Here is a 26,210-nt window from a genome sequence, read left to right on the forward strand (position 1 = left end):
TGAGAATAGAAGTGGGAAATGGGAGAGAGGAAAAGGGAAGGGGAAGATAAACAAGTGCAAGGTCAGTACAGCTTTATTTTGGATGCACAGATGTAACAATATCATTTGAGTGATGTTGTGGGGGATACACGTTTATGAACAGTCATGTAAATCAGATGCTGCCCTTAGGCTCTTGGCAAGTTTTCATTCTAGACCTTAGTGACACATCACTGTTCTTCTGTTCCCTCTCCCTGCATGTCCCCCAAAGTTCTCTTAGCACACAGTTTGATTTGCAACAGCTAATGTAATCACACGCTCTATTAAAGTTCCCTTTTTTCTCCTGTTCCCATAGGCTCTCTCAGCACTCAGTGTGATAACTACGGTCGGTGCAGCTGCAAACCAGGTGTGATGGGAGATAAATGTGACCGATGCCAGCCAGGGTTCCACTCCCTCTCAGAGGCTGGATGCAGGTAAAGGATTCTTTTCCTATAGTTAAAGTAGAAAGTGAAGGAGCTACTGCTCAAGAGGGGAGTGTGTGAATTTTCCTGTAAACTTTCTTCTCTTCTGGTTTCTGTACACAGTTCTCAGTGGGTTTCTTTCTCCTCTCCACTGTCTCCATCAGGCTATGTTCATGCAATCCTGCTGGTAGCACAGATGACTGCAGTATTGAAACAGGGCGATGTACCTGCAAGGACAATGTGGAGGGATTCCACTGTGAGAGGTGACTTGCCCTTTCAATAGCTGTGTTGCATATGTCTCAGAAGTGTTCTTGGTCACTGTGTGTTTTGAAAAAAGATGAAGAAATAATTTCTTACTCCTGCCCATTTTTAGATGTAAACCTGGATTTTTCAATCTGGATCCAGCCAATCTGAGAGGCTGCACCCCTTGCTTCTGTTTTGGTCACTCCTCGGTCTGCACCAATGCCGTTGGCTACAGTATCTACAGCATCATCTCCAACTTCCAGACTGGTAAAGAGAGATCTTCCTTTGAAGTCCATAGCACAGCCTTGAAGTCAATCTAAAAATTAACGCTTTCCTTCTGCTCCTCTTCCCCTTTCCCTGTGCTGGGTTACTGTAGCCAAAGCATTCAAACTGTAGGTACCTAAATATGTAGCATCACTTTCGGAAGTGCTGAGTACCTACAGTACATATTAAAGTCCATAGGAGTTGCAGGTGCTCAGCATCTTCAAACATTAAGCAATTTTTATTTAGGTGGCCAAATATGGGTTTATGTGCATGACTTTAGGCATCTAGATTTGAAATGTTTTAATGTATATGTGTACTGAGGATGTAAACACTTCTCTTTCCACTTAATGCCAGTAGCTAGGAGAAGGCATTTGCTCAATTTGAAAACCTAGCCAAAAGTCTGGGCTTCTAAACTTTATAATATAACAACTCTTGGGTTTTGAGTTCAGTGTAGTTTTGGCAAAATGTGGCTTCTGGCTGCTTCCTGTTGTTTTCGTTGGTAGTCCTAAAATCAGGGCAAGACCCACTTTTTGTACAATCTCTTTTTGCTTTCATGCAGCAGTAAGCTGTATGGGCTCCTACGCAGCTTGGAAATCATGTTTCTTAATTAAAATTCCTCTGGAAAACAACAGTTTTATGGAAGCCTGAACTTCAAAATAGGAAAGTCTCTACAAATTTCACAAAACCCCAGATATTTGCATGTTCTCCCTACTTAGTATTAGTTTTTCTCGTGATAGAGCCGTTTAAAAACTGTGCTCTTTGAAAGTTAGAGAAAATGGTGGGCATAACGTGTATGAAGTTAGTACTTTGTATATTCTGGGTTTGATCTGGTAATGTAGCAGTTTCTCTTTGTCAGCGGGTGGAAACAATGACACACAAATTTCCTAAATGTTTGCACCAGTGCATAAAATGTAAGCTAGAAATTCCCTAGGTGACACATTGTGTTTCATGCGTGATATGGTATCTGTGACTGTTTTGGTCACAGAGACCCCCTTGGACTGTCACCTGATGTGCTGAAATTACCTCTGAGCCCGTTTTCCCTGCTAGCTTGGGACTCCAGAACCCTGCCTTTTAGAGCCCGATGTGCTAGTCTGTTGCAACACAGACTCAGGTCTGGGCCACGCCCCCAAAGCTGCAGGCTTTAACCAAAAACTACTCAGTAAGTCACCTATCTCCAGCACCCAGACACCCAGCTCCCAATGGGATCCAAACCCCAAATAAATCAATTTTACTCTATATAAAGCTTATACAGGGTAAACTCATAAATTATCCGCCCTCTATAACACTGATAGAGAGATATGCACAGCTGTTTGCTCCCCCAGGTATTAATCACTTACTCTACAATAAACAAAAGTGATTTTATTAAGTATAAAAAGTAGGATTTAAGTGGTTCCAAGTAATAACAGACATAACAAAGCCAGTTACCAAGCAAAATAAAAGAAAACACGCAAGTCTAAGTCTAACGCATTTAAGAAACTGAATACAGGTAAATCTCACCCTCACCTTATTTTCCAATAAACTTCTTTCACAGACTAGACTCCTTCTTAGTCTTGTTAGTTCTGGCTCAGGTGCTAACTAGAGGTTTTTTCATGACTTCCAGCCTCCTTTGTTCTGTTCCAACCCCTTTTATAGCTTTGGCACAAGGCAGGAATCTTTTGTCTCTCTTAGTCCCTACCCCTCCTTCTAAATGGAAAAGCACCAGGTTTAAGATGGATTCCAAGACCAGGTGGAAGTGCTCACGTGTCCCATGAGATCCCAAGCCTCCATTCTTTCTGGCGGGACTCTCACTCGAATACAGGAAGGCTGACAAGTAAACAGAGCCATTTACAACCAATTGTTCTAGTTAATGGGAACCATCAAGATCCTAAGCCACCATTAATGGCCCACACTTTGCATAATTACAATAGGATCTCAGAGTAATACTTCATATTTCTAGTTTGATACAAGAATGATACATTCATACAAATAGAATGAACACACACTGTAGATTATAAGCTTTGTAGTGATACCTTACAAGAGACCTTTTGCATGAAGCATATAACAGTTGTAAACATATTTTCATAAAACATATGGAGTGCAATATCACAGAATATACCTTATGGAGCATTTCCCCTTGTAAATCTGTATTTCAGGGGAGGAAGAGTGGCGTGCTGAACAGCGAGATGGCTCTGAAATTTTACTTCAGTGGAGTGCGGAAACCCAGGACGTCTCTGTTATCTCAGACAGCTATTTTCCTATCTATTTCATTGCACCTGGTAAGTAAAGTCAGAGACGAGGATCTCTCTAAAAATTCACCATGTTACCATATAGTAAATGGTTTCAGAGTAGCAGCCGTGTTAGTCTGTATTCGCAAAAAGAAAAGGATTACTTGTGGCACCTTAGAGACTAACAAATTTATTTGAGCATAAGCTTTCGTGAGCTACATCTGATGAAGTGAGCTGTAGCTCACAAAAGCTTATGCTCAAATAAATTTGTTAGTTTCTAAGGTTCCACACATACTCCTTTTCTTTTTGCATATAGTAAATGTTGACTTTTCTGCCCCTAATTATAAGAGTTTTGTTTCTGTTTCAGACAAGTTTTTGGGCAACCAGGTTTTGAGTTATGCTCAAAATCTGACCTTCTCCTTTCGGGTGGATAGGCGGGACACTCGTCTCTCTGCAGAGGACCTGGTGCTTGAAGGGGCTGGGCTTAGAGTATCTGTGCCTCTTATTGCTCAGGGCAACTCCTATCCTAGTGAGAACACAGTGAAGTATGCCTTCAGGTGAGTGAGTGTTCCCTGTAACATTGAAAGAGTCGGGGCTTACTGGGGAGGAAGGAGAGTAATTGCTGTAACAGGAATCTAGTCTGGGGTGGACAGTGTTCTCAGAAGGGACAGTAAGAAAACCAGAACTGTTAAAGTTGTTTTTTCAAAATGGAATTCATAATCATACCATCAGATGAATACAGTGCACACATGGCCTAGTAGTAGAACATAGTTATATGCTAAATGTGTTGTAACAGCATATAATTGCTCGAATGGTCCATTGAAAGAGCACAGCCATCAGCATGTGAAAGCTGTAAACATAGAAAATGATACATACCTTTTCTCCATAGGCTCCATGAAGCAACAGATTACCCGTGGAGGCCTTCTCTTACCCCATTTGAGTTTCAGAAACTGCTTTACAACTTGACTTCTATCAAGATCCGTGGGACATACAGTGAGAGAAGTGAGTCATTCCACTACTTGGGAAAGTGGGTCTAGGGATGAGACTTGGTGTGGTTTCCACAACAGCTGTATATGGGAGAGGAGCAGATGATCTCACTGCTGCAGAATGACAGTGGCTGGCATATTTCAGAGCCTAATTATAAATACCTAAGGGTGGTTGGTTGTCAGTCCACGACTCATGTTTTGCATCAGTCCACCTTAGGACATCTTGCTTCCTGGGCCACTTGAAGGGTACCTACTGTCAGTGTGATACGAATCCCTTGCAGGAGGCGAAGGATACAGTCTCTGTTCCTTTTGGGCTTTTAAAAAAAAATGTCTTTAGCATTTTTGTCATGACCATGTATAGACCTGATTAATGAAAATCTGGGAGCAGACCAGATTCACCCCAGAATTCTGAAGGAAGTGGCCGCAGAGATGCCAGGATTCTTTAACACACGTGTGGCACCTACTCTACTGCTATTACACTTGTAATGTAAAGAGGAAAGAGTCAGGAAAACAAACAACTGATGAGAGATAACTGTTCCAAGTGGGAAAGGCCTAATCCCCAAACCTTCCCATTTTACAGAACCTCTGTTTACTTCAGTGGGAGTTGCACATAAGGAGGTGCTGTGGAAACTGGCTCTGATTAGGGACAGAACATCAATGGCCTTGAACACCGTTGAGAGATTTTCATGCTAAAACAAATAGATTAAAAAAAAAAGTATGAACTTTTTAGATTGGGAATCTACAAGAATTTGAAGTGGAATTTTTTTACACAAGAGGAGTGTACCGATAATAAAATAGAGGGTAGAAAGTGGGCAATGTGACTTATCTGATGAGCATTCCAGCTGCTGCTCATATCCCATGATACATGGGGTTCTGTTTGGAGTTTTAGAGCTGTTACACTAGAGCAAACACCCTTGCATCAACATATAACAATCATTTTACATCTGTCATAGAACTCTGCCTAAGAGGAATTGCTAGGGAAAGTCATCTTAAGGTACTGAGGGGAGATGAATTTGGAGGAGAAAAGCCTAAAAGAGAGTGGGCAGAGGGATGTCTAGGTAGTTTCTTCATTCTCTTAGTGTGAGAGAGTGGTTCTGATGAAGAATTCACTGCATACATTTTAAAGATTCAAGAGGGCTTGTCTGTCCTTGTAACCAGGAAGATTAGGAACCATTCTTGGTTTCTGAATAGAACTATAAACAGTGCACACACAAGGCATGATTTTTACTGCCAAAATGTATTTACACAAATCATGTTCTTTGAACCCTGCTATGTTTTGTATGATGGCTGTTTGGCAAGCTGCCACCTCTACATACGTGTGTATCTTATCCATAGGGAACTGCCCTCTCTGCTTTCTGGCCTTTGTTCTCTCTGGGTTACCTGGCATCCTTCTTTCATCAACCTAAGCAACTGCTGACTTTCCTGCAGAAGTAATGGCAAACACATCTCTTCCGACACTGTGTGGTCTATCTCTGACTTGTGTGTAAATATACTGTATTGGGCTCATATCATACCATTTTTCATGCGTGGGTAATTAAATGCTTCCCTTCCCAATCTCTCCAGGTGCTGGATACCTGGATGATGTCACTATTGTGAGCGCTCGTCCTGAGCCTGGAACCCCTGCAACCTGGGTGGAGAGTTGTACCTGCCCAGCAGGATACCAAGGGCAATTCTGCGAGCACTGTGCCCCAGGTTATAGGAGGGAGACGCCTAGCCTTGGGCCGTACAGTCTGTGTGTGCTGTGTACCTGTAATGGGCACAGTGAGAGCTGTGACCCAGAGACTGGTAAGGAGGAAGACTGTGGGGGAGGGTGGCAGCAGGAGGAGATCTGATTTTTGTTTTGTTTTTGTTTTGTTTTCTTTGTGTGAGGGATGGGATGGGGATAATTACTGGAACAATATTAAAAACGTATCCTTGTATTTTTCTCTCCCCTGCTCCCTCACAAACCCACAGGTGCTTGCGACTGCAGAGATAACACTGCAGGCCCTCACTGTGAGAAGTGCAGTGATGGGTATTACGGAGATGCAACTACAGGCATTTCCTCAGACTGTCAGCCGTGTCCATGTCCAGGGGGCTCCAGCTGTGCCGTAGTGCCCAAGACTAAGGAGGTGGTGTGCACCAACTGTCCCGCTGGTACCACAGGTGTGTTCTTTATTCAGAGCTTCCACATCCCACCTGCCCAGAGACAGCCTTCTTACACCAGGTCTGTTGCTTTGCACAGTGAAGGGAAATGAGCAGAACTGATCCCCTCTGTATTTTGTGGTTGCTTTTTTCTTAGCAGACAGCTTGGTAACTAGTATCGAGCTCTTCGTTGCCATAATTCTTGGGATTCTATGAATTGAAAAAAGCCAAATGTTTCTCTTTCCTGAGTGAAGAAACTGAAATTTAGTCTGAGCAAAGTCTGAAAATACGTGGGATACACGAGCCGTGATCATTTCTGATACTGAGCATTGTTAATCATGTGGAGCTGGGTGGAAAATGGAATAAGATTGTCATGAAAACAGGCGTGAGAGCTGTTGAATTTTTCTGTTCAAATCAGGATAAAATTAGAGGGCATATCTTCCCTCTGCCAGTCTGTCAGACGTTACATGTCGTTTGCTGCAGCAGGTTTGTTCTGCCTAGGAAGCCGTAGGCTGCAGTGATTCATCAGGACAGGTCAACTTATGTACAAATCCATATTGTTTTGTACAGCCTAAAACAAATGTCTCCGCAGATATGTATCTTATTTTAAATAGTAAATCATAAAGTAGATGAGGGTGTTAACCCTTTAAGTAAAGCCTTTTTTGTCTATAACTTTATCTATAAAGTGGCAGGCCTTCAGCTGAATTTAGGCTTGACACCAGGGAGTCAAAAGAAGAGGGCCCTTAAAATGATTACAAACACTTGGCTAGATGACTGTCTCTGAGTCTCTGCACTAGTTCGCTGTGTCTGCTTAAACACAATATGCCATCTACAGATCAGCTTGGAGGAGTTGCACAGACATGCAATAGATTTTTTTTTTTTGATTGTGTGTTTTGTTATTGGCTCGAACTGCTAAGTTCAGATCTAGATTCAGATTGCCTTGAATATTCAGGCTTATCTTTATTTATTATTTCCACATCTGGCATGCCCACACTAGTCACTGCTGAGCCTGCTGGGCTCTGTTGCCCTCACCTCCCTCCCAATTTATCCCCACTTGTGGTAAAGTGATTGTGATGTGATGGAAGGGAAAGGGGGAGGTTTGCATGTGAAAGCGCAGCCTGAGAAGCCAAGCTTTTAGCTTGTGTGAGGGGGTCTTGCAAATCTTCTGTGGTTTCCATCCCTGTCTTAAAGGGGATGACAGAGCAGGGTCACCACTAACATCTTAGGAGGACTATGGGAAGCAGTGGCATTGGGAAGCAGAGGAGAGTACTGAGCTATTTTGTGCAGGGTATTGTATATAGCGAGGGAGTAACTGGGGACAAAGTTTGTCACGTGCTGCCTAGGGAGGCAGAGGGGCCAAGTTGTGTATCGGTGATTGCCTAGGGTGGGGAGCTGGAGTTGCTGCAGGGCTATCTTCTATATGGAGTCTTCCGTCCTTGTAGCATCACAGCCTCCTGTAATGAAAGTGGTTGGTGAGTCTCCATATATCTGTCTGTCTGCTTTAGCTGATCTCAGTTGTTATAATTAATAGGGGCAGTCAATTTTTTTATTTTATATTTTGGAACTTAGTCTGTGCTGGAGTATAGCATAACTAGTGTGTGAAGTCTGGAACAGGCTGGGGATCTGTGATATGTGGCACAAAAATTATGACAAACATGCAGAATGCAAAATTAGTGGCTTTTTAGTCCAGTGTTTCTCAATGACTCATCTGTGGACCCAGCACCTGTCCCTGAGATCTCCCTGACCCACTTCAGGAAGGGAGCAAGCAGGTCCCTGGTATCAAAATGGTTGAGAAATGCAGTTTTAGACTTTTCAAGTGGACAGAATATTGAGAAAAACTGTATGTGGAAAGTTGTGTATTAGTATCTCATTGGCATGTTTCTTAAGAACAAATCGGAGTATTTTTGGAGTGACACAAAGGTTTTTAAATCACAGTTTAACTGGAAATCCAAAGGTAGCTTTAACTATTGGAGGTCGTGACTGACTCCTCCATTGTAGTGCTTTGAAGCCTGATCTCTTCCTGGTCACTTCACATCAGATGAGGAAAAAGGTGCCAAGGGACTCACTTTGCAGGAGAATCTATAGGGCAGTGGTTCTCAAACTTTTGTACTGGTGACCCCTTTCAGATAGCAAGCCTCTGAGTGTTTAATTTTATAAATTAAAAATACTTTTAAAATATATTTAACACCATTATAAATGCTGGAGGCAAAGCAGGGTTTGGGGTAGAGGCTGACAGCTCGTGACCCCCATGTAAGAAGCTTGTGACCCTCAAGGGGTCCCAACCCCCAGTTTGAAAACCCCTGCTGTAGGGGAATCCAGGTTACCATGTAACTGCTGGCTGCCTACTGTGACATGTATGTTTGTCCTGCCCCCAGGTAAAAGATGTGAGCTGTGTGATGACGGCTATTTTGGAGATCCACTTGGTGAAAATGGCCCTGCCAGGCTTTGCCGTCTCTGCCAGTGCAATGACAACATTGATCCCAATGCCGTGGGGAACTGTAACCGCTTGACAGGGGAATGCCTGAAATGCATCTACAACACGGCTGGCTTCTACTGTGACCGGTGCAAAGATGGTTTTTTTGGGAACCCCTTAGCCTCCAACCCTGAGGTTAAATGCAAGGGTAAGTGCCTTTCTCAGCTGATTTCACATGTGAAAATCAGAACCCTTTTCATGGCTACAGATGCCCCTTCTTAGTCTCAATGGCACATTCTTGGAATGATTGAATGTTTTGGCCCCACAGATCTGTCCGTTTGTGCTCTGTCTTGGCCTGACATCATAATAGGGAAAATGTCAGAAATCCAATTTTGGTGCTGTGTGCAGATTTGTCAACTGCAGTGCTAGATTTCATGTGATGCTGATGGTTATGGCTTGATAAAATGCCTATGCTGTAAGCCTGTCCAGTGGCCTGACACAGAGTGTGGGCATTGCATGTGGTATGGCGGTGCAGCTTACGATTTGCATTCATGTGCTATCTGGCATGTTTGGAGGCTCCAGCCTAATGCTGCTTACAGTGCTGGTTTCCTGCTAATTACTGGGAACATGTTCCCCTTTCCATCTCTGGCAGCGTGCAGTTGTAATCCTTATGGCACAGTGAACCAGCAGACGAGCTGCAATCAAGTAACTGGGCAGTGTGAGTGCCTGCCACGTGTCACCGAGAGGGACTGTAGTACCTGTGAGCCTGGCTTTTACAACCTACAGAGTGGACGTGGCTGTGACAGGTGAGGTTGACCCGCAGCTGTGGCAGCAAGTATGTTTTTCGGGGGGATGTGCTTAACCCTGATTTCAGCATCCATAATAGGTGGATGGGATTTTTTTTTTGTGAACAATGATAGGGAAGGAGGAGAGGATTATGGAGCAGATCTGATAAGGTTCTATAGAGAAGTCTAATTTATAAATAGAAACCATGTTATGATTATAGGCGAAGACTGGTAGGTGGGGTTTCTGGATCCCATTCCTAGCTCAGTCCCTGCATGATCTTGCACAGTTCAGTTAATTTCTGTGCCTTGCTTTCCACATCAGACAGGCACAGCAATACCCACCTCACATGGGAGATGTGAGGCTTACTGCTTGTATAGTACCTCTGAGATCCTCAAATGAAAGGTGCAAGTGCAACCTATTGTTTATGCTGGGTTTTTTTTATTGTCACTTGAAATATAGTCTCCTTCAACAGGTGCGACTGCCATCCGCTGGGTTCCACCAATGGCCATTGTGACATACAAACAGGGCAGTGTGAGTGTCAACCAGGCATCACTGGGCAGCGCTGCAAGAGATGTGAGGTCAACCACTTCGGATTTGGACCTGAAGGCTGCAAACGTAAGTGTTGGTGGGTTGGAGAAGGAGGGGAAGCGGAAACCAACATGACATGTCTCCATTTTCTCATCCTCTCCTTGCCTGCCCGCTGCTGCTGCTTTCTCACTTCACCAGCACCATGTTTAATGTGACAAACAAGAGTTGTCTTATTGTGTCCACATCCCGGACAGTGCATGAGACCTGGTCCCAGGGAGGGTGTTTGAAACTTGATTTATTTGTAAGAGTTTCTTTTTCGTCTCTGAGGCACTCTGATTGCATTTACTTGTAGACATCTGCTTCTCTTTGGCATAATCACTTGCTCTGAATATGTTTCCAGAACAGTTCTGTTTTCTGCTCTCTAAGCTCCTGCGTCTCTACTCTGGAATGTGCCCATAAATTGCTGACTCAATCCTGAGAAGAAACAAAGTGTAAATGTGATACAAATATAGGGCTGTATCTAAATCTTCTTTCCAACTTCCTTGTTACTGTGAGAGCAAATTAACTATTTTCAGATTGTTCTAGAAAGAGGGACCAATACAGAGAGGTCAGATTGTGGGGCACTGGTGTGAATAGTGTCTCAAACTGAGAAGTTGCATCTTGCGCTTTGCCTGATACAGTGCACAGAAGTGTCAAACCTCAAACTGTGTGCTGGTGCCCTGCTGTGTAGTTCTTTCAGATAATAGTCTGCAGTTCAGAGAAGTTCTCGATCTGTCTTTCTCCAAGCCAGTCCGATTCCCATGCTTTAACTTTTACGCAGCATGTGACTGTGACACCGAGGGCTCTCGCTCCCTACAGTGCAAGGAGGATGGTCGCTGTGAGTGTAAGGAAGGTTTTGTGGGGAGCCGTTGTGACCAGTGTGAAGAGAATTATTTCTACAATCGGTCCTGGCCTGGCTGTCAAGAATGTCCTGCATGCTATAGACTGGTTAGAGATAAGGTAAGACCTGCAATGTAACTCTCTACTTGTCTCCTATTACTGCTGGAGGCTAACAAACACCAAGTAGCAAACCCCTCTGCTGCTTGCTGGGGGCTGAGCTTTTGGGGGAGAGACAGACATGGATCTAGATGTACTTGCCTGGAGATTCTCACATGGTGTCTGAACAACATCTCCTGGAAGCTGAAACAGCTGACAAGTACTTTGTGTCTCGGCTTTTGGAAGGAGGCTGTTTATTTCTGTCCCCCTATCTCCTTTGCTTAGGTGGCAGAACAACGCGAGAGGTTGCAGGAGCTGGAAAATCTTATAGCAAACCTTGGTACTGGAGATGAAACAGTGACTGATCAGGCTTTTGAGGACAGACTGAAGGAGGCAGAGAGAGATGTCATGGACTTGCTTCGAGATGCACAGAACAGCAAAGGTTGGTTGAACTGATCTGACAGAGGGTGCCATGGAGCTAACGATTTGCTAAATTCCTGGTCCAAGCTTCTTTTTGTTACCACATAATTTGCTTCAGGATTTAATTTAAAGAGACTTTTACTTATTAACTATGAAAATCTTTCTGCTTGTTTAAAAATGTACATTTAAGGGTACATTAAGGGTATGTCTATTTTCATATATTCACCAGTAGCATGTTGCTGCTGTTGCTCATAGCTTTCCCAAAGAAATTTCTTCGGGCCCAAACATTCCATGTTTGGTCTTAGCCCAGAGATGAGTAGGTTGTTTTCCGGGTTTGTTCAAGCTCTGTTCGCTGTAGGATCTTATGCTGCCCTCATCACCATAGTATGTCTGCGTCTTTCAGCAGTTCGCTAAGTGACGTGACTTACGTTGGGTATATGCATAGTTTTAAATATACATTGTGCATTTGTTAGAGAAGACCGTTGTCAAAGAAGCACACCTTGAGCTCGGAGCAGAAAGGAATGAGACTTGTGGTGCTGCTTAGTTCCTGTGCAAGTTTGTTCCATAGTCTCAGTCCAGCCCTGGAAAAAGCTCTGTTTTCTACACAGACAAGCTTTACCCTCTTGGTAGAGAGTTCCATGGTGTCCAAGGAGCTGAATTGTTGACCGTGGTCTTCATCATGGAGCTTTTGGCAATCTTTAAAAGATATGCTGGGCCTAGGCCGTGGAAGGTGTAGAGAGTAAGGACTGTGGGTAGTCAGTATAGAGAGCCAAAGACAGGTTTGATGTGCTTTTAGTAGCCCCTGTTGAGGATAACACATGCTGCAGAATTTTGTGCTAGTTAGGGTTTCTTTGGGGCTGGTAGCTTCATCCCCAGGTGTATCTCATTGCTGTAGTCCAGGCAGGCCATGACAAAAGTGTGTGTAACCAAAGCCATGTCGCTGTCTGCCAGGATGGAAAGGAGCCTCCTAGCCAACCAGAGATGGTAGAAAGCATCTACTGTGCGAGAGCTTAGTGTCTAGTGAGAAGAGTGTAGTTTAGGAGTACTCCTGGATTTAACTGACCCATTGTGGGTGTTTGCCTTCAACCAAAGGAGTCTGCTCCATGGCTGCACGTTCTTCTAAATGCTTTCCTCTGCCCACGTGCATCACCTCTGTCTTGCTTGGGTTCAGCTTCACTCAGCCACTGTTCATTCATCAGCTGATCCCAGGCCAGCATTTAACCCATATTGGTGGCCATGATGTGGTCATGTGTAGTGAAGGGTATCCGGTTCAGTCAGCCTCTGTATCTTCTGCATGGTGCTAACACCTGAGTCGATGTCGTCTGATCAGTTCAAGACACACTCACCAGCCAAGGAGGTCGTGGTTTGGATTGACAGGTATTGGTCTGAGACTCTTGTAGGGTGTCCAGCACTACATGAGTGATTGCACTGAACTCTGGGAATACAGGTGGGCTGTGTGCTGGCCGGCATAGGAGGAGCCAGTCCATGCTGTCCGAGAAACCTTCCCAAATGTGCACAATCATTTCAGAAATTAGGATGATAGTTCTTTGCAGCGGTTGGTGCTGGAACTGCTTACATAAGTGATTCGAGTGCACAGGGGGTCATAGGATTGGGGGCTTTGGTTGGTTTGTTTCGTAGTCCTCACTTGAGGAGGTAAATAATTCCCCTTTTACAAAAGTCAATTCAGTGTTTAAATGTTCAGCATTGTTAGTGTTTGGGGGGATTTGTGGCTCCTTAAGGTCAAGCTATTTAGAGTCTTAAGCATGCAGGGGATCACTTTACCTTCTGGGTCTCCTAGGGTATGTCTACACAGCATTTTGAAGCTAGTGGGAGTCTCAGGTTTGGGGTAGTGGGGCTCATGCTGATGCGCTAAAGATAACTCTATAGACAGCTCTTGGGCTTGGGTTTGAGCCACTGGGGCCTCAGGAGGGGATTGACCTTCTGAGCCCGAGTCCCAGCCCGAGCCATAACTTCAGAGTGCTGTCTCCAGAGGTGTATGTGGAGTCCTAACGTGAGTCCCACTTCCCCAAGCCTGTCGATCCAGGCCGGGTGGCTTGCTCCCATTCAGTCCAGAATGCTGTGTAGACATACCTTTAGGGTGCCTGCATCTCAGGAAAGGCTGTGAAGCTAAAGTGCACTAGTATAGCAGGGAGAGCTCTGGGTTTTTTGCTTTTTTTTTTTTTTTTTTTTTTGCTCCTCTCTCCTAAACAAATAAAAGGCAAATTAAATCCAGAAACTGTTAGTTCACCATTAAAGTTGAGAGAATAGGTACTCAAAAACCCCTCATGTCAATTTCCTGCAACAACCATGTTAATTTGAACACTTTTCTATCTGAATATGTAGTTCAATAAATTAAAACTTGTTAAATGTTCACATTAAAACCTCCAGGGTGTGTAATCTGGCCAAGGCGACATTGCTATAGAAACCTTAACTCTTGGATTTCCTGAGGATTTTTGTTTGCAGTTGATTTACCAGCCTTCATGTTGCTCTTATTTTTTTAAAATTAATCTCACTCTATGCACAGAATGTGTACATATGTATTTATAGGATACAATATTAAGATAATGTTATGGGTCTGGTTTAAAAAACCCAAAACCTAATTAAGCCAACTCTCTCCTTGGGTGGCCCTGCTGTGTCTTGGTGTCTTCTACTGTATCCATCAGATTAGTCACTGTTTCAAGAACTGTAATAGTGCATCCGATGAAGTGAGCTGTAGCTCACGAAAGCTTATGCTCTAATAAATTTGTTAGTCTCTAAGGTGCCACAAGTACTCCTTTTCTTTTTGCAAATACAGACTAACACGGCTGCTACTCTGAAACCAGTTTCATCTTACTTATCAGTTTTAGGGCAGGGTTTGGGGAGGCCATGGAGAGGTTCCTACCTCCTATAGCATTGCAGAACCCAGATCCAGAGGGGCTCTCTACCCAGCCACATAATTGGGAAGGCTTTAGGATGGGGAGGAAAGGCACCAGGCTGATGAATCTGTTGCTGTGTAGATCTGCCAGCCGTTACTCTCCTCCTTGTGGAGCAGGAGCACAAGCTGTGGAGGCTGTTGTTTCTCAGGTATGCAACAGCGGTTGCAAAGCAGTTTTGGAGCCTGGGAGTGAAGATTCCTTACTCCCTACCTCTCTGTGCAGCAGAGAACAGTGCATGGCTTGCCTCTTTATCTGTGCATTTTTGGATAGAATTTGACCCTAATACAAAAGGAGTATTTGTAGCACCTCAGAGACTAACAAATTTATTTGAGCATAAGCTTTTGTGAGCTACAGCTCACTTTATCGGATGCATTCAGTGGAAAATACAGTGGGGAGATCTGTATACACAGAGAACATGAAACAATGGGTGTTATCACACTGTAAGGAGAGTGATCACTTAAGATGAGCTGTTACCAGCAGGAGGGGAGGAGGGGAAGAAAATCTTTAGTGGTGATAATCAAGATGGGCCATTTCCAGCAGTTGACAAGAACATCTGAGGAACAGTGGGGGATGGGGGGGGAATAACATGGGGAAATAGTTTTACTTTGTGTAATGACCCATCCACTCCTAGTCTCTATTCAAGCCTAAGTTAATTGTATCCAGTTTGCAAATTAATTCCAATTCAGCAGACTCTCATTGGAGTCTGTTTTTGAAATTTTTTTGTTGAAGAACAGCCACTCTTAGGTCTGTAATCGAGTGACCAGAGAGATTGAAGTGTTCTCCAACTGGTTTTTGAATGTTATAATTCTTGACGTCTGATTTGTGTCCATTTATTCTTTTACGTAGAGACTGTCCAGTTTGACCAATGTACATGGCAGAGGGGCATTGCTGGCACATGATGGCATATATTACATGGATAGATGCGCAGGTGAACGAGCCTAGGAGCTGTAGCTCACGAAAGCTTATGCTCTAATAAATTTGTTAGTCTCTAAGGTGCCACAAGTACTCCTTTTCTTTTTGCGAGCCTCTGATAGTGTGGCTGATGTGATTAGGCCCTAGGATGGTGTCCCCTGAATAGATATGTGGACAGAGTTGGCAACGGGCTTTGTTGCAAGGATAGGTTCCTGGGTTAGTGGTTCTGTTGTGTGGTGTGTGGTTGCTGGTGAGTATTTGCTTCAGATTGGGGGGCTGTCTGTAAGCAAGGACTGGCTTGTCTCCCAAGATCTGTGAGAGTGATGGGTCGTCCTTCAGGATAGGTTGTAGATCCTTGATGATGCGTTGGAGAGGTTTTAGTAGGGGGCTGAAGGTGATGGCTAGTGGTGTTCTGTTGTTTTCTTTGTTGGGCCTGTCCTGTAGTAGGTGACTTCTGGATACTCTTCTGGCTCTGTCTATCTGTTTCTTCACTTCAGCAGCTGGGTATTCTAGTTGTAAGAATGCTTGATAGAGATCTTGTAGGTGTTTGTCTCTGTCTGAGGGGTTGGAGCAAATGCGGTTGTATAGTAGAGCTTGGCTGTAGACAATAGCTCCAACCCCTCAGACAGAGACAAACATGTTTCATGCTTTGAACATAATTCATTTGAAAAACAACTATCCACCTCCTTTATGTGCCAGGTCTTGCATTCAAAATTCTGGCCAAATGTGCTCACAAACGCTTAATGCCAAGCAGGAGCACTAAAAGGTAGAGGTGTCTTCGTTTCTTGTGGTTTTTATGCACATTCTGGTAATGACTTGGATTATAAGCCGATTACCCTCTCATTAAAAGGCTCTTCTGGACCCCTTTCAACAAGGGATTAACCTACCAACATGTTGCAGACGGCAGTGACTTACCAAATGTTTTATTTCTGCAACTCATGCTTGCAGTGTAATTAATTTTGCTTTCTCCCTTTTTATGTTGTTCGCCTCAGATGTGGATCAGGGCCTGATGGATCGTCTCAAGGAAATTAACAGCACTCTGGCAAGCCAGCTTGGCCGATTACAGAACATCCAAAATACAGTGAGGGAGACTGAAGGCCTAGCTGAGCAAGCCCGAGAGCGGGTGGAGGGCACAGAGGACTTGATTGAAGTAGCTTCTAATATGCTAGAGAAGGCAAAGATGGCAGTTGCCAATGTGGTGAGTGTTTTGTGACGTAAACTCCCTATTGTGTATTGTCTTCCATTTTTGTGAGTAGAATAAGGTTCTTGATGTCCTGAGTACATTTCTCCTCCCTGCCCCTCATCACAAACTAGCACTAAGATTGGGTTGTAACATTTTGTGTTTAACATCATAGAGAATCTCATAAATCTGGTGATAAGTTTTGTTAGTGTGTGTGGCACAAACAAATGAGAAAAATATTACTAGTTGAAAGGAAACTCTTGGTATTCTTCATGGTTTTAAATTTTTATACTTGCTGCTTATAACAGCACTTGAATCGGAAATGTATATCTTTGTACAAGATTTGTTGGCTCTTCCATTGTATACTGGGTGAGCTGTGTATATCCCAGCACTCAAACAACCCTAAGGGATTTCTGTAACCACTTTGCCTCTCACTGTGCTCCCCAGTCTCTCTCACACACACACACTTACACACACACACACTTACACACACACACACACTTACACACTTACACATCCTAAACAAAATCTTGAAGCATTTGTTTCTGGGGAAGAACCCATGCAAAAAATCTCAGACTTTGCAAACTAATCTAAGAAATAGAGCAGTCACATTAAGTCTGCAACCAATGACTATGAATAATTAAAGTGACAATCGACAAAAGAGAAAAGAATAGCTTCTGAAATATTTGATTTTGCTTTCAGTCTATTACCCCACCAGACTCCAGTGGTGACCCGAACAACATGACTCTCTTGGCAGAAGAGGCTCGTAAACTGGCTGAACGGTAAGGCCCAGTATGCCAGTACAAAGTGACAATGTAAGGGTAGGGCACTTGGTTTTTGCCTTCTTGAGGGCTGCATGGGCCCCTGCTGGGAAATGGAAGGCTAACCTTAATTTTCCTGGAATGGAGCAAGCCTCCTTTTGCTCAATACAAAGCTGCAGCTGCTTGGATCAATGATGGGGCATTGAGACCTGTAGTCATCAGAGCTGTATATGAGTATTACTGATGAGGGCAACCTTTGGCCTAAACACCATGCCGTAGAAAGGTAAAATCATAGTAGTACCCTGCAGTTGCTCTCACAAGCTTTACTGGGGTGTTGGCAGTAGCTTGGGGAGACAGCACCTCTTTATTAGCACCCTAATTGTGGTACTGGGAAAGGAGAGGGAGGGGTAGATGGGAATAAAATTGGCTGGTAATTCTAATTGGATTATTTTCCCTCTGTAATATTGTCCAGACACAAACAAGAAGCTGATGACATTGTGCGCATAGCAAAGGCAGCAAATGATACATCCACAGAAGCGTATACATTGCTGTTGAAGACACTGGCAGGAGAGAACCAAACTGCGAGTGACATAGATGAGCTCAACAGGAAGTGAGTCAGTAACAGAAAGCAGATTATTCTCTCCTGGGTTTGAGTGGGGAAGGGGGATGGTGCTTAAAACAAGATGTCCCCTGTACTTTGGCTGGTGGGAGGTACGTGCTTTTAAGCAGTAGGTTTCATGTGAGTTCTCTATTTCAACTTCTGTCTTCACTGCTGCCAAGACAATTTTATCCCTCTTTTTCTGATTCAGTAAGAGAATGAAATCATAGGCTAACTGGATACTCTGTTGTCTCTTAGGTATAATCAAGCAAAAAACATTTCACGAGACTTAGAGAAACAGGCTAACAAGGTGCATGCAGAGGCAGAGGAAGCTGGGAATAAGACCCTGCAGATCTATGCTAATCTCACCAGTCTTCCTGCTGTGGACTCCAAGGGGCTAGAGGTATCTGAGTCAAGCAACAAGCACAGTGTGTTGAAAGATCAATGGTGGCCAGTATGAACTGGTGTGATAAATGACTAATGCCTTGTTTAGTGCTTTGCAAACAATACTGGAGCTATCACCTGTATGTTTAAGCACCATGTAATTTTTGTCTGTATGGAATAGTCAGGACCTTGACATTTCAGTCTTCATCAGAAAGATGCACACACAGGAAATTGCATGTTTCTCTATTTATCCATTTCTGAAGGATGAAAGACAGAGTCGCCTGCTTTTAGGGGAAGCAAGAATCTCAGACCTAATGCCGAGCCCTCTAAGCTGTTCCCTTTCCCATTCTCTCTACTCCCCCGCACCCATCCACCACCACCAAACACACGCTAGAAGAAAGTTTGATGTAAGCTTTCTTGCATAGGGACTGTATCTCTCTGTGTTCTGTATTGCATTCAGCACAGTGAGGCCCTGATCCTGTTAAGAATTTTTGAGCATCAAATTAGTAATAACAGAATAGTAGGAATCTAACTGCAGCTTCTGTCTCTTTTGAGCACAGGAAAGTACACAGTGTATCTGTTGTCTCCCTGCAAAGAAGTTCTGTTATGTTCACAGAAGCTGGTTTTGTTTCCGATCTCTACGTACAGAATGAGGCAAATAAGATCAAGAAGGAAGCAGAGGAGCTGGATCAGCTCATTGACAGGAAGTTGATGGATTATGAGGATTTGAGAGAGGACATGAAAGGGAAGGAGCTGGAAGTGAAGAATCTCTTGGAGAAAGGAAGGACTGAACAACAGGTTAGTTCTGGGGTGCATAGGCTCTTGCTTTGTGAAGTGACCCTAAGAAAGCAAATGAGAGACCAGATCTGAGAGATGCATTCATTCATTATGCTGCTAATATCTGACTTTGTGGACATCAAGGTAGGTGGAGGGAGGAAACCGCAGGTTCTGAACACAAAATAGGAAAAGCTAGTGAAAATGCAGTGGTGTTGAGGCTCTCACTAGAAGGCATGAGCAGCAGCGGACTGTGCTATGCGGGACTGTGTCATGGGGACAGGTACCCCTCAAATGATTGTGTAGAGGAAGCGTAGTCTGTCATTGGTAATGAGCCCTTTGTTCGTACTGGGCTGGGATTTGCTGGGCCACTGGCATGACACATTGTTGCATGGTTAGATTTTGTTCTACAGAAGACGAGAATATGCTGAGCTGTGTTATATATCTCTAGACTGCTGACCAGCTGCTGGCCCGAGCAGATGCTGCCAAAGCTCTGGCTGAAGAAGCTGCAAAGAAGGGAAGAGAGACGCTAGAGGAGGCCAATGACATTCTCAGCAACCTGAGAGGTATAAGAGAGACCTCTAGGGACAATAGCTGTACATGGTTTGTATAATGACTGGGCCTCTTCCATCAGAGGCAAACTGGTTTAGGGAGTTGTGTGGTTTAAGCTCTTGCCTCTGGAAACTAATTTTTCATTCAACATCAACCTACATTGCTAGACTTCACTTATAATTTAGCATCACTATTCAGTCTGCATATTGAGCCTCAAACCACCTGATCCACAGTCACTGGTATTCTGGAAGATCGGAGCATTGCCTTTGCTAGAAGGGAGAAAGACAATAATAAACTTGATCTGCTATTCCTTTATCAATGTAAATACTGCCCTGACTGCCTGTGCAGTCAATCAGTACTTCCTGGATTAACACCTGTAATACCACCAGCGTGTGTGTCTCCTATAACAGAAACCATAGCACTCCTTTCAAAGGCATTGATCAACTTGCCCCCTGTCCCCTATCGTCGTTCTTCCCTCCAATTTTAAAGGTAGCATAGGCTGGGCTGCTTGCTAGGCTGCTGGCTAGGTTTCATTGGCCTGACAAGTGTCTGAGCCTTCCAGAACAGGAGGCAAAACATTTCCTGAATTTTTATCAGATTTTGACAAGCGTGTGAATGATAACAAGACAGCCGCCGAGGGGGCACTGAAGAAGATTCCTGCCATTACTCGAACCATTGCTGAGGCCAATAATAAGACAAGGCAAGCAGAGCTGGCGCTTGGTAATGCTGCTGAGGATGCCAGAGAAGCCAAGAACAAAGCAGATGATGCTGAGAAAATTGCTAATTCTGTCCAGAAGGTGAGACTCTCACAGCACTGTTTGAGTCACTCTTTGTGAAATAGAAATTTACTCAGTTAATTTTACTTTCTGCTCCTGTCTGTCCTGATGGGACTATGCACTTCCTGCCCGACTGAGTGGTGTTAAGCCCACGGTTAGCTAACATGGTTTTTACAACCCACTGTGTAAACTCCAGGGAGTGAGATGAGTTGATGTGAAATCTACTGCTGAATTGTATGGTTGAGCTTGCCTCCCATCAGAAATGGCACGTACAGCAGAGAAACTTGCCCTTTGGTGCATTATGGGAAAGAAAGGGGTGAAGAATTTTCTTTTGTATCCTGCGTGTTCCACCCTTTTTAAACCTTTTATCTACATTGGCCTTAGAATGCTGCCAGTACAAAGTCTGAGGCCGACAAGACGTTTTCTGATGTGACAGAGCTAGACAAAGAAGTGGATGTCATGCTGAAAGAGCTGCAAGATGCAGAGAAGGAGCTGAAGAGGAAGCAGGAGGATGCTGATCAGGATATGATGATGGCAGGCATGGTGAGTTATTCTGGGAGCTTAATACAGTGTGTGGGACAGTAAGAAGAGTCGATACTGGTATCGGTGGTGAGAGTTGGTATGGTGGCTCTGTCATTTTTAGTATCGATTGTCCTGTTGCAAAAACATCCCCTTTGGGTCTCAAGTCCAGTTAGTGACTTCTTTTTTTAACTAAGTTTTGTAAGAGAGAGAAACAAACAGGATTAGAATATAATGCCTCTTGTAACTTTAATTATAGAGCACTGCCACAACTTTATAGTCTGGAGACAGACTTCTATGACCTAAGACTTGCCCCATCTCTAAATGAAAGAATGATTGCAGCCCAGTATGGTCTCTCTTGTCCAATGGAAGCCTCCTCCATTATTAGTTTTCCCATGGAAGGTTAAGTAATTTGATTTGTGTATTGCCCTGCTCTCCATATTCACGCATCTGAGCTGTAATACAGATCTAAGACTGAAAGGGGTTGGGGATTATTATCCTAAACGGAGGAGCCAGGGATGCAAAACAGTGTCTAGAGACATATGAGAGTAGCCCGTTGTGGTGGTGGTGTTAGGTAAGTTTAATGATCTAGGAGGGCAAGCGCTGGGTGGGGAAGCTTTGCATTGAGGAGAGGCAAATCCATTATGATCCTGACCACTTTGACATCATTGCATTTATACACACTTTTTTTTCTACAGGCTTCACAGGCTGCCCAAGAGGCAGAAGACAATGCAAGAAAAGCTAAGAACTCTGTTAACAGCTTGCTCACCATCATTAATGACCTTCTGGGACAGCTAGGTATATATCTAATTTACAACTCTCCCCACTCCTAGCAGAATTCTGCTCCTAAACACACTTGCCTTCTTCTTCAGAGCACTGTTTTATTGCAGAAGCTGGAAAAAAGTAGCAATTGGATTAGCTTGGTATCTAATGGTCAATTAAATTATTTATTTCTGAATCAGTATTTTGTGGGTTATCCGCAAAGACTCACTGTGTATGTGCTGTGTTCATTGCTGCTTTGTATGAGCATTGCAGACGTGACTCTTTCAGTTCTGCAGTGTCTGAGACTGTTGGCCCTTACAGTACAAAGAAAGCTGGTGTGTGTATGTGAGGAGATCTTTGTCCTCGTTTGTTTCCTGTGCTCAGATTATATTCCTTTCTGCTTCTGGAGACTTAAATACCCATTTTGGTTACTCCATCTGCTATGACGGTCCCCCAGAAGAGAAGGAGAGCAGAGAAATGATAAAAAGCCCACTAGCTCCCGTTTTGATAAATAGGTTCATGATCTTAATATTGCTGCCTGGAGGAGTCTAGAGCCCTTTTGACAAGCATGCTCTGGCTCCTTCAGGAAAGGAGGAACGGGAAAGCTCCTATTCAGAGCCAAAATGAAGGGTTGAGAAGGAACCAGGTAGTCCTTCCACCCTCTTCTCTCTAGACACAGTCACCTACAAAGGAGGCCACCAACAGAGTCTCTCCAATAGACATTGAAAGTAAAATGAGAGCATCAGCTGGCTTTAGACACTACTATAGCCTTCTAAAGGCAACAGGACTTCAGTTAATTACAATGGAAAATATTTTCCCTAACTCATTAAATCCTCTTCTTCCCCCCACGCTGCCCACCCTGGAGTTTTGTCCTTGTGTCATGAACAGCTTGTCAGAAGAATGTATATTCACAATAAACGCTTTGCTTTTTTAAAAATTCCAAGTTCTGCTATATCCCAAGGCTTGAGTTAGGATTTGCTAAATCCCTCCTATGTTTGCAAAGCCCTAGCCCAGCGACAAGTAGAGAATAATTAACCGTATACTGCACAGCTGTGATTCAGTCATAGGGATCGTATAACTTACAAACCGTAGAAGTGAAGCTTATGTTAAGAACCTGCAAGATGGAATTTATGACCTTTTATTATTAAATTACATTAAAGACAACATTTAAAAATGTATTATTGAAAACAAAAAGGGCCATATCCTCAGCTTGAATAAAGCAGCAGAAGATCTGGCCCACGATGTGTGCAATGAGTTAGGATCATTTAAGTCACCTGTTACCCATGAAGTATAGAGACTGGGTGATAGGCTTATTAATTATTTGTGGTGGGTTCAGGAAAGTGTGGTGTTTGCATCCAAATACAGAGGAATCCACTTATTCTGAAACTCCACCTTGTGAAGTGTAATGGTAGTTTTGCTTTGTTTCATGGTATTAAAAGTGCCAGTAGCAATTCCAGTTAGTATTAATGCTCTGAAAACAGTTACTTCACCGTAAAACAGTTTCACTGTATTAATCCATAATTTGCACTCTACTGGCTAAGTACTTGAGAGCAGGCAACAGCCTCATGAAGTGTTAGTGGAATTCACTGTGTGCACTGCTGTTTTTCTAGGGCAACTGGACTCAGTGGACTTGAACAAACTGAATGAGATCGAGGGTACCCTGAACACGGCCAAAGATCAGATGAAAGATAGTGACCTGGACCGGAAAGTGACTGAATTGGAGGATGCAGCCAGGCGGCAGGACGAAGCCATACAAGCCTACAACAGGGACATTGAGGATATCCTGAAAGACATTAACAACCTGGAAGACATCAAGAAGACCTTGCCGTCTGGCTGTTTCAACACCCCGTCCATCGAGAAACCCTAAGGGTGTGCTGGGGTGGGATGGGGGGCATTCCCCCCAGTGACTGGTGGAGCAATTGTTTGGCTATGGAGTGCCTTAACACACAGAGTACCTTCTTCAAATCCCCAGCTCTTCGCTGCTCACAGTTGCTATCTTCTTTCCAAATCAGGAAAAGTTGCAAAGTTTTAAAGAGAAGCAAATTAAATAACCATTTTGGGGCATCAAAGGGTTTTTTTTAAATAAATTTTCTCTTCCTCAACACTCCACCTCTGCCCCTCTCTCATACACACATCCCTTCAATTTGCACAAGGATGTGAAATGTTTTGGACTACTCTTACTGTGGTGCAGAAATGACCTCGTGAGATGGTGTACTGTGGGGCAAACTAGCTCTCATTTTTCTCCTCTTCCCCCTAACACCTTAAAACCTCCTCAGTCCCAGAGTTTGCTGTTTCTATGAAGGAAAGGGTTGGCTATCAAAGTATTATTACAATGGCCAGTATAGCTGCACTCCTAAAGAACACTAATCCCCTTCCCCAAATATTAACTATTTAAAAAAAAAAACTATGTAAATTAGTGGCCAATCAAAATTTTTGGTAGCCATCTACCAAATGGTTTGGCATCTTTCTAGGGTGCAGTATATCCATCTACTGAGAAAGATATACGGCCTCTGAGAAGAGCTTGAGGGAGGAAAGGGAGAGGAATGGGGTGATAGGTCTCAACAACATTACTCTTGGCCTATAAACTAGAAATTTTGTCTCATATCTGTGAACAGCTGCCTAAACCAATTCTCCAGGTAGGGAAGCTTGCAAGTGATCAGCTCAGATCTCCTCAGTAATGGTCACTAGGAGTCTCAAAAGAAAACTTCTAGGGTTAGAGAGACAGATTTTTTTAAAGACACTAAGATCTTTTTGAAGAAGAAAGCAGAGAGCTCTTACCAGTTTGTCTGAATATGAACTTGATATCTTCAGGTAGAAAATGGGTGTCTAAGATAGAGAATTAAGGGTCTGTCTCTTCATCCTTTTGCTATCAGGGGATGGTATTTTTACACTACAGTATCAGGCTTGCCTTTGTCCAAGTCAAAACTCATCCTATCCCTGTTTTCCTGCTGATCTCCCAGTCTTCCTAAAATGCTGCAGCACAGATTGTTCAGGCCTAGCTCTGATGGCAGATATCCAGCACGCACAGTATTTCACACAGCTGCCACTGCTTGCCTCTTTAGAATTTCTGTCCAACTCAATGTCACCTGCTCCCACCTAGTTAAGCTACCTTGTAGGGTGGGGGGAGGGGTTGCCTTTAACTCCTCCCCCTTGAGTTTTCTCATTAGATCAATCTGACACCACCTGCCTTTGAGATCCATATATATCTATCCTTAAACACTATGCAACTTTGTACGTTTGCGTAGCGGGGAAGAAATTATTATCTGACACACACTGGTGCTATTAATTATTTCAAATTGATATTTTTGAGTGAATGTGGGTTTTTTGTTTTGTGTCTGTTTGTTTTATCATGATTATAGAGTGAGGAAATCTATCTTTTTGTGTGTGTGTGTGTGTGTGTGTGTGTGTGTGTGTGTGTGTGTAAATATACTCGGTCCTATTTCCAGAATGGCACGGTCTGTTCTCCTCTACTTGCTTCCTTTTAACCATCACTACACGTGCACCATATATCTCTTCCATTTATTATTCCTTTGGGGTCAGGCATCTCCCCTGGCCAGGCTCCTGCTCTCTTCCCTCCTTTTGGGTTTGCAGTATTACCACTATTCTGTGGTATTAATAATAACCCGCTTGCCTGTGTGTGCAGCCCAATGATGGGGCACCCAGCCTCTCTTCCAGAGCCAGCCCCAGCCCCTCGAAGGACTGAGGTGTGTAGCTCATAAGAAACTGGTTACCGTCTTAGTTCCTGACTAATGAAAGTGAGATGCTGATTTTGGATGGTTGTGGCTTTGCTCCTGGGAGTTGTAGCACTATTATAGGCCCAGTAGAGGTCTAAATGCTGAATCTGTAGCCTTCCTACATGTGCAAGAAATGAGAGCTCAGTTTGGGGCTCTGTACAGCATCAGGGACAGTGTTACTGGGCAGGGGAGAGTGGTTCCAGCCAGCCCTCACATCTCCTTCTTTCCCAGAGCTTGTTACAATTTACCAAAAACTGACTTGGAATTCCCCTGCCTGTGAATGCTTCTAATCCCACCAGTGGAGGAGAGCTGCCTTCACCCGTCGCACTTCTGGGACTTTCATATCAGTATTTCCTGGCTGGCTGCTCTGGTCCTGTGGGTGCCTCCTAACCATGTCACCTCTCTGCCAACGCTGTGGAAAGAGCAGATACAAAGAGGCAACACCATACCCTGGCTGACCTCAGGGCTAAGGTTTCTGGCTTTTCACTTTTTCTTAAGCTGTTTTTAACAGATTTTTATTTTTTAAAAAAAGATCTTTATAAGCAATCTCTTAATACACTACTGCCTTACAGCCCCGTGATCTCATTGTATAGGTCCAGTTATTTCTTTGCATAATGTGATGACAAGAAGGCTGCTGGTAGAATGCTGGTTGTCACAGGGAACACCCAACAGTTCCCTCATTTTATTCTTGCCTGTGGTCTCCTCCATATGTGCCTTCACTTCAGCTTTTGCCTTAATCTGTGGTCTTGCTGTCTGGGGCGGTGAACAAAATGCAACACTTTCAGTTTTTTTTATGTATAAAACAGTATTTCTTATTTATAATAAAGTCTGAATATTTGTAACCCCTTATACCGTGAGTTTCTTTGAGTGTTCCTTTATTTGGGGGAAGCGGATGGTGACTTGGCATGTAAGGTTTGCCTCTTGAAGGGTGGGTTGGAATACAGACTTTTTCTTCCCCCCCCCCCC

General features: G+C 43.7%; 1 protein-coding gene across 1 annotated transcript in view; it reads left to right on the forward strand.

The window, feature by feature from the left end:
* LAMC1 (laminin subunit gamma 1) overlaps positions 1 to 26,093 on the forward strand; it is a 142,743-nt gene extending 116,650 nt beyond the window's left edge. The window contains exons 6-28 of the mRNA XM_038412683.2: positions 332 to 449; positions 602 to 700; positions 811 to 947; positions 3,077 to 3,199; positions 3,516 to 3,705; positions 4,038 to 4,150; positions 5,698 to 5,919; positions 6,088 to 6,276; positions 8,631 to 8,876; positions 9,321 to 9,474; positions 9,927 to 10,069; positions 10,803 to 10,981; positions 11,243 to 11,399; positions 16,197 to 16,402; positions 17,087 to 17,166; positions 17,618 to 17,755; positions 18,002 to 18,146; positions 18,776 to 18,925; positions 19,353 to 19,467; positions 20,051 to 20,250; positions 20,614 to 20,772; positions 21,447 to 21,546; positions 23,121 to 26,093. Of these exons, the coding sequence (XP_038268611.2) occupies positions 332 to 449; positions 602 to 700; positions 811 to 947; positions 3,077 to 3,199; positions 3,516 to 3,705; positions 4,038 to 4,150; positions 5,698 to 5,919; positions 6,088 to 6,276; positions 8,631 to 8,876; positions 9,321 to 9,474; positions 9,927 to 10,069; positions 10,803 to 10,981; positions 11,243 to 11,399; positions 16,197 to 16,402; positions 17,087 to 17,166; positions 17,618 to 17,755; positions 18,002 to 18,146; positions 18,776 to 18,925; positions 19,353 to 19,467; positions 20,051 to 20,250; positions 20,614 to 20,772; positions 21,447 to 21,546; positions 23,121 to 23,377 (3,620 nt within the window). The 3' untranslated portion in view covers positions 23,378 to 26,093. The remainder of the gene's footprint in view (positions 1 to 331; positions 450 to 601; positions 701 to 810; positions 948 to 3,076; positions 3,200 to 3,515; positions 3,706 to 4,037; positions 4,151 to 5,697; positions 5,920 to 6,087; positions 6,277 to 8,630; positions 8,877 to 9,320; positions 9,475 to 9,926; positions 10,070 to 10,802; positions 10,982 to 11,242; positions 11,400 to 16,196; positions 16,403 to 17,086; positions 17,167 to 17,617; positions 17,756 to 18,001; positions 18,147 to 18,775; positions 18,926 to 19,352; positions 19,468 to 20,050; positions 20,251 to 20,613; positions 20,773 to 21,446; positions 21,547 to 23,120) is intronic.
* The last annotated feature ends 117 nt before the right edge of the window (positions 26,094 to 26,210 follow it).

Source organism: Dermochelys coriacea, chromosome 8, assembly GCF_009764565.3.
Source record: "Dermochelys coriacea isolate rDerCor1 chromosome 8, rDerCor1.pri.v4, whole genome shotgun sequence".
NCBI classification, from domain to species: domain Eukaryota; kingdom Metazoa; phylum Chordata; order Testudines; family Dermochelyidae; genus Dermochelys; species Dermochelys coriacea.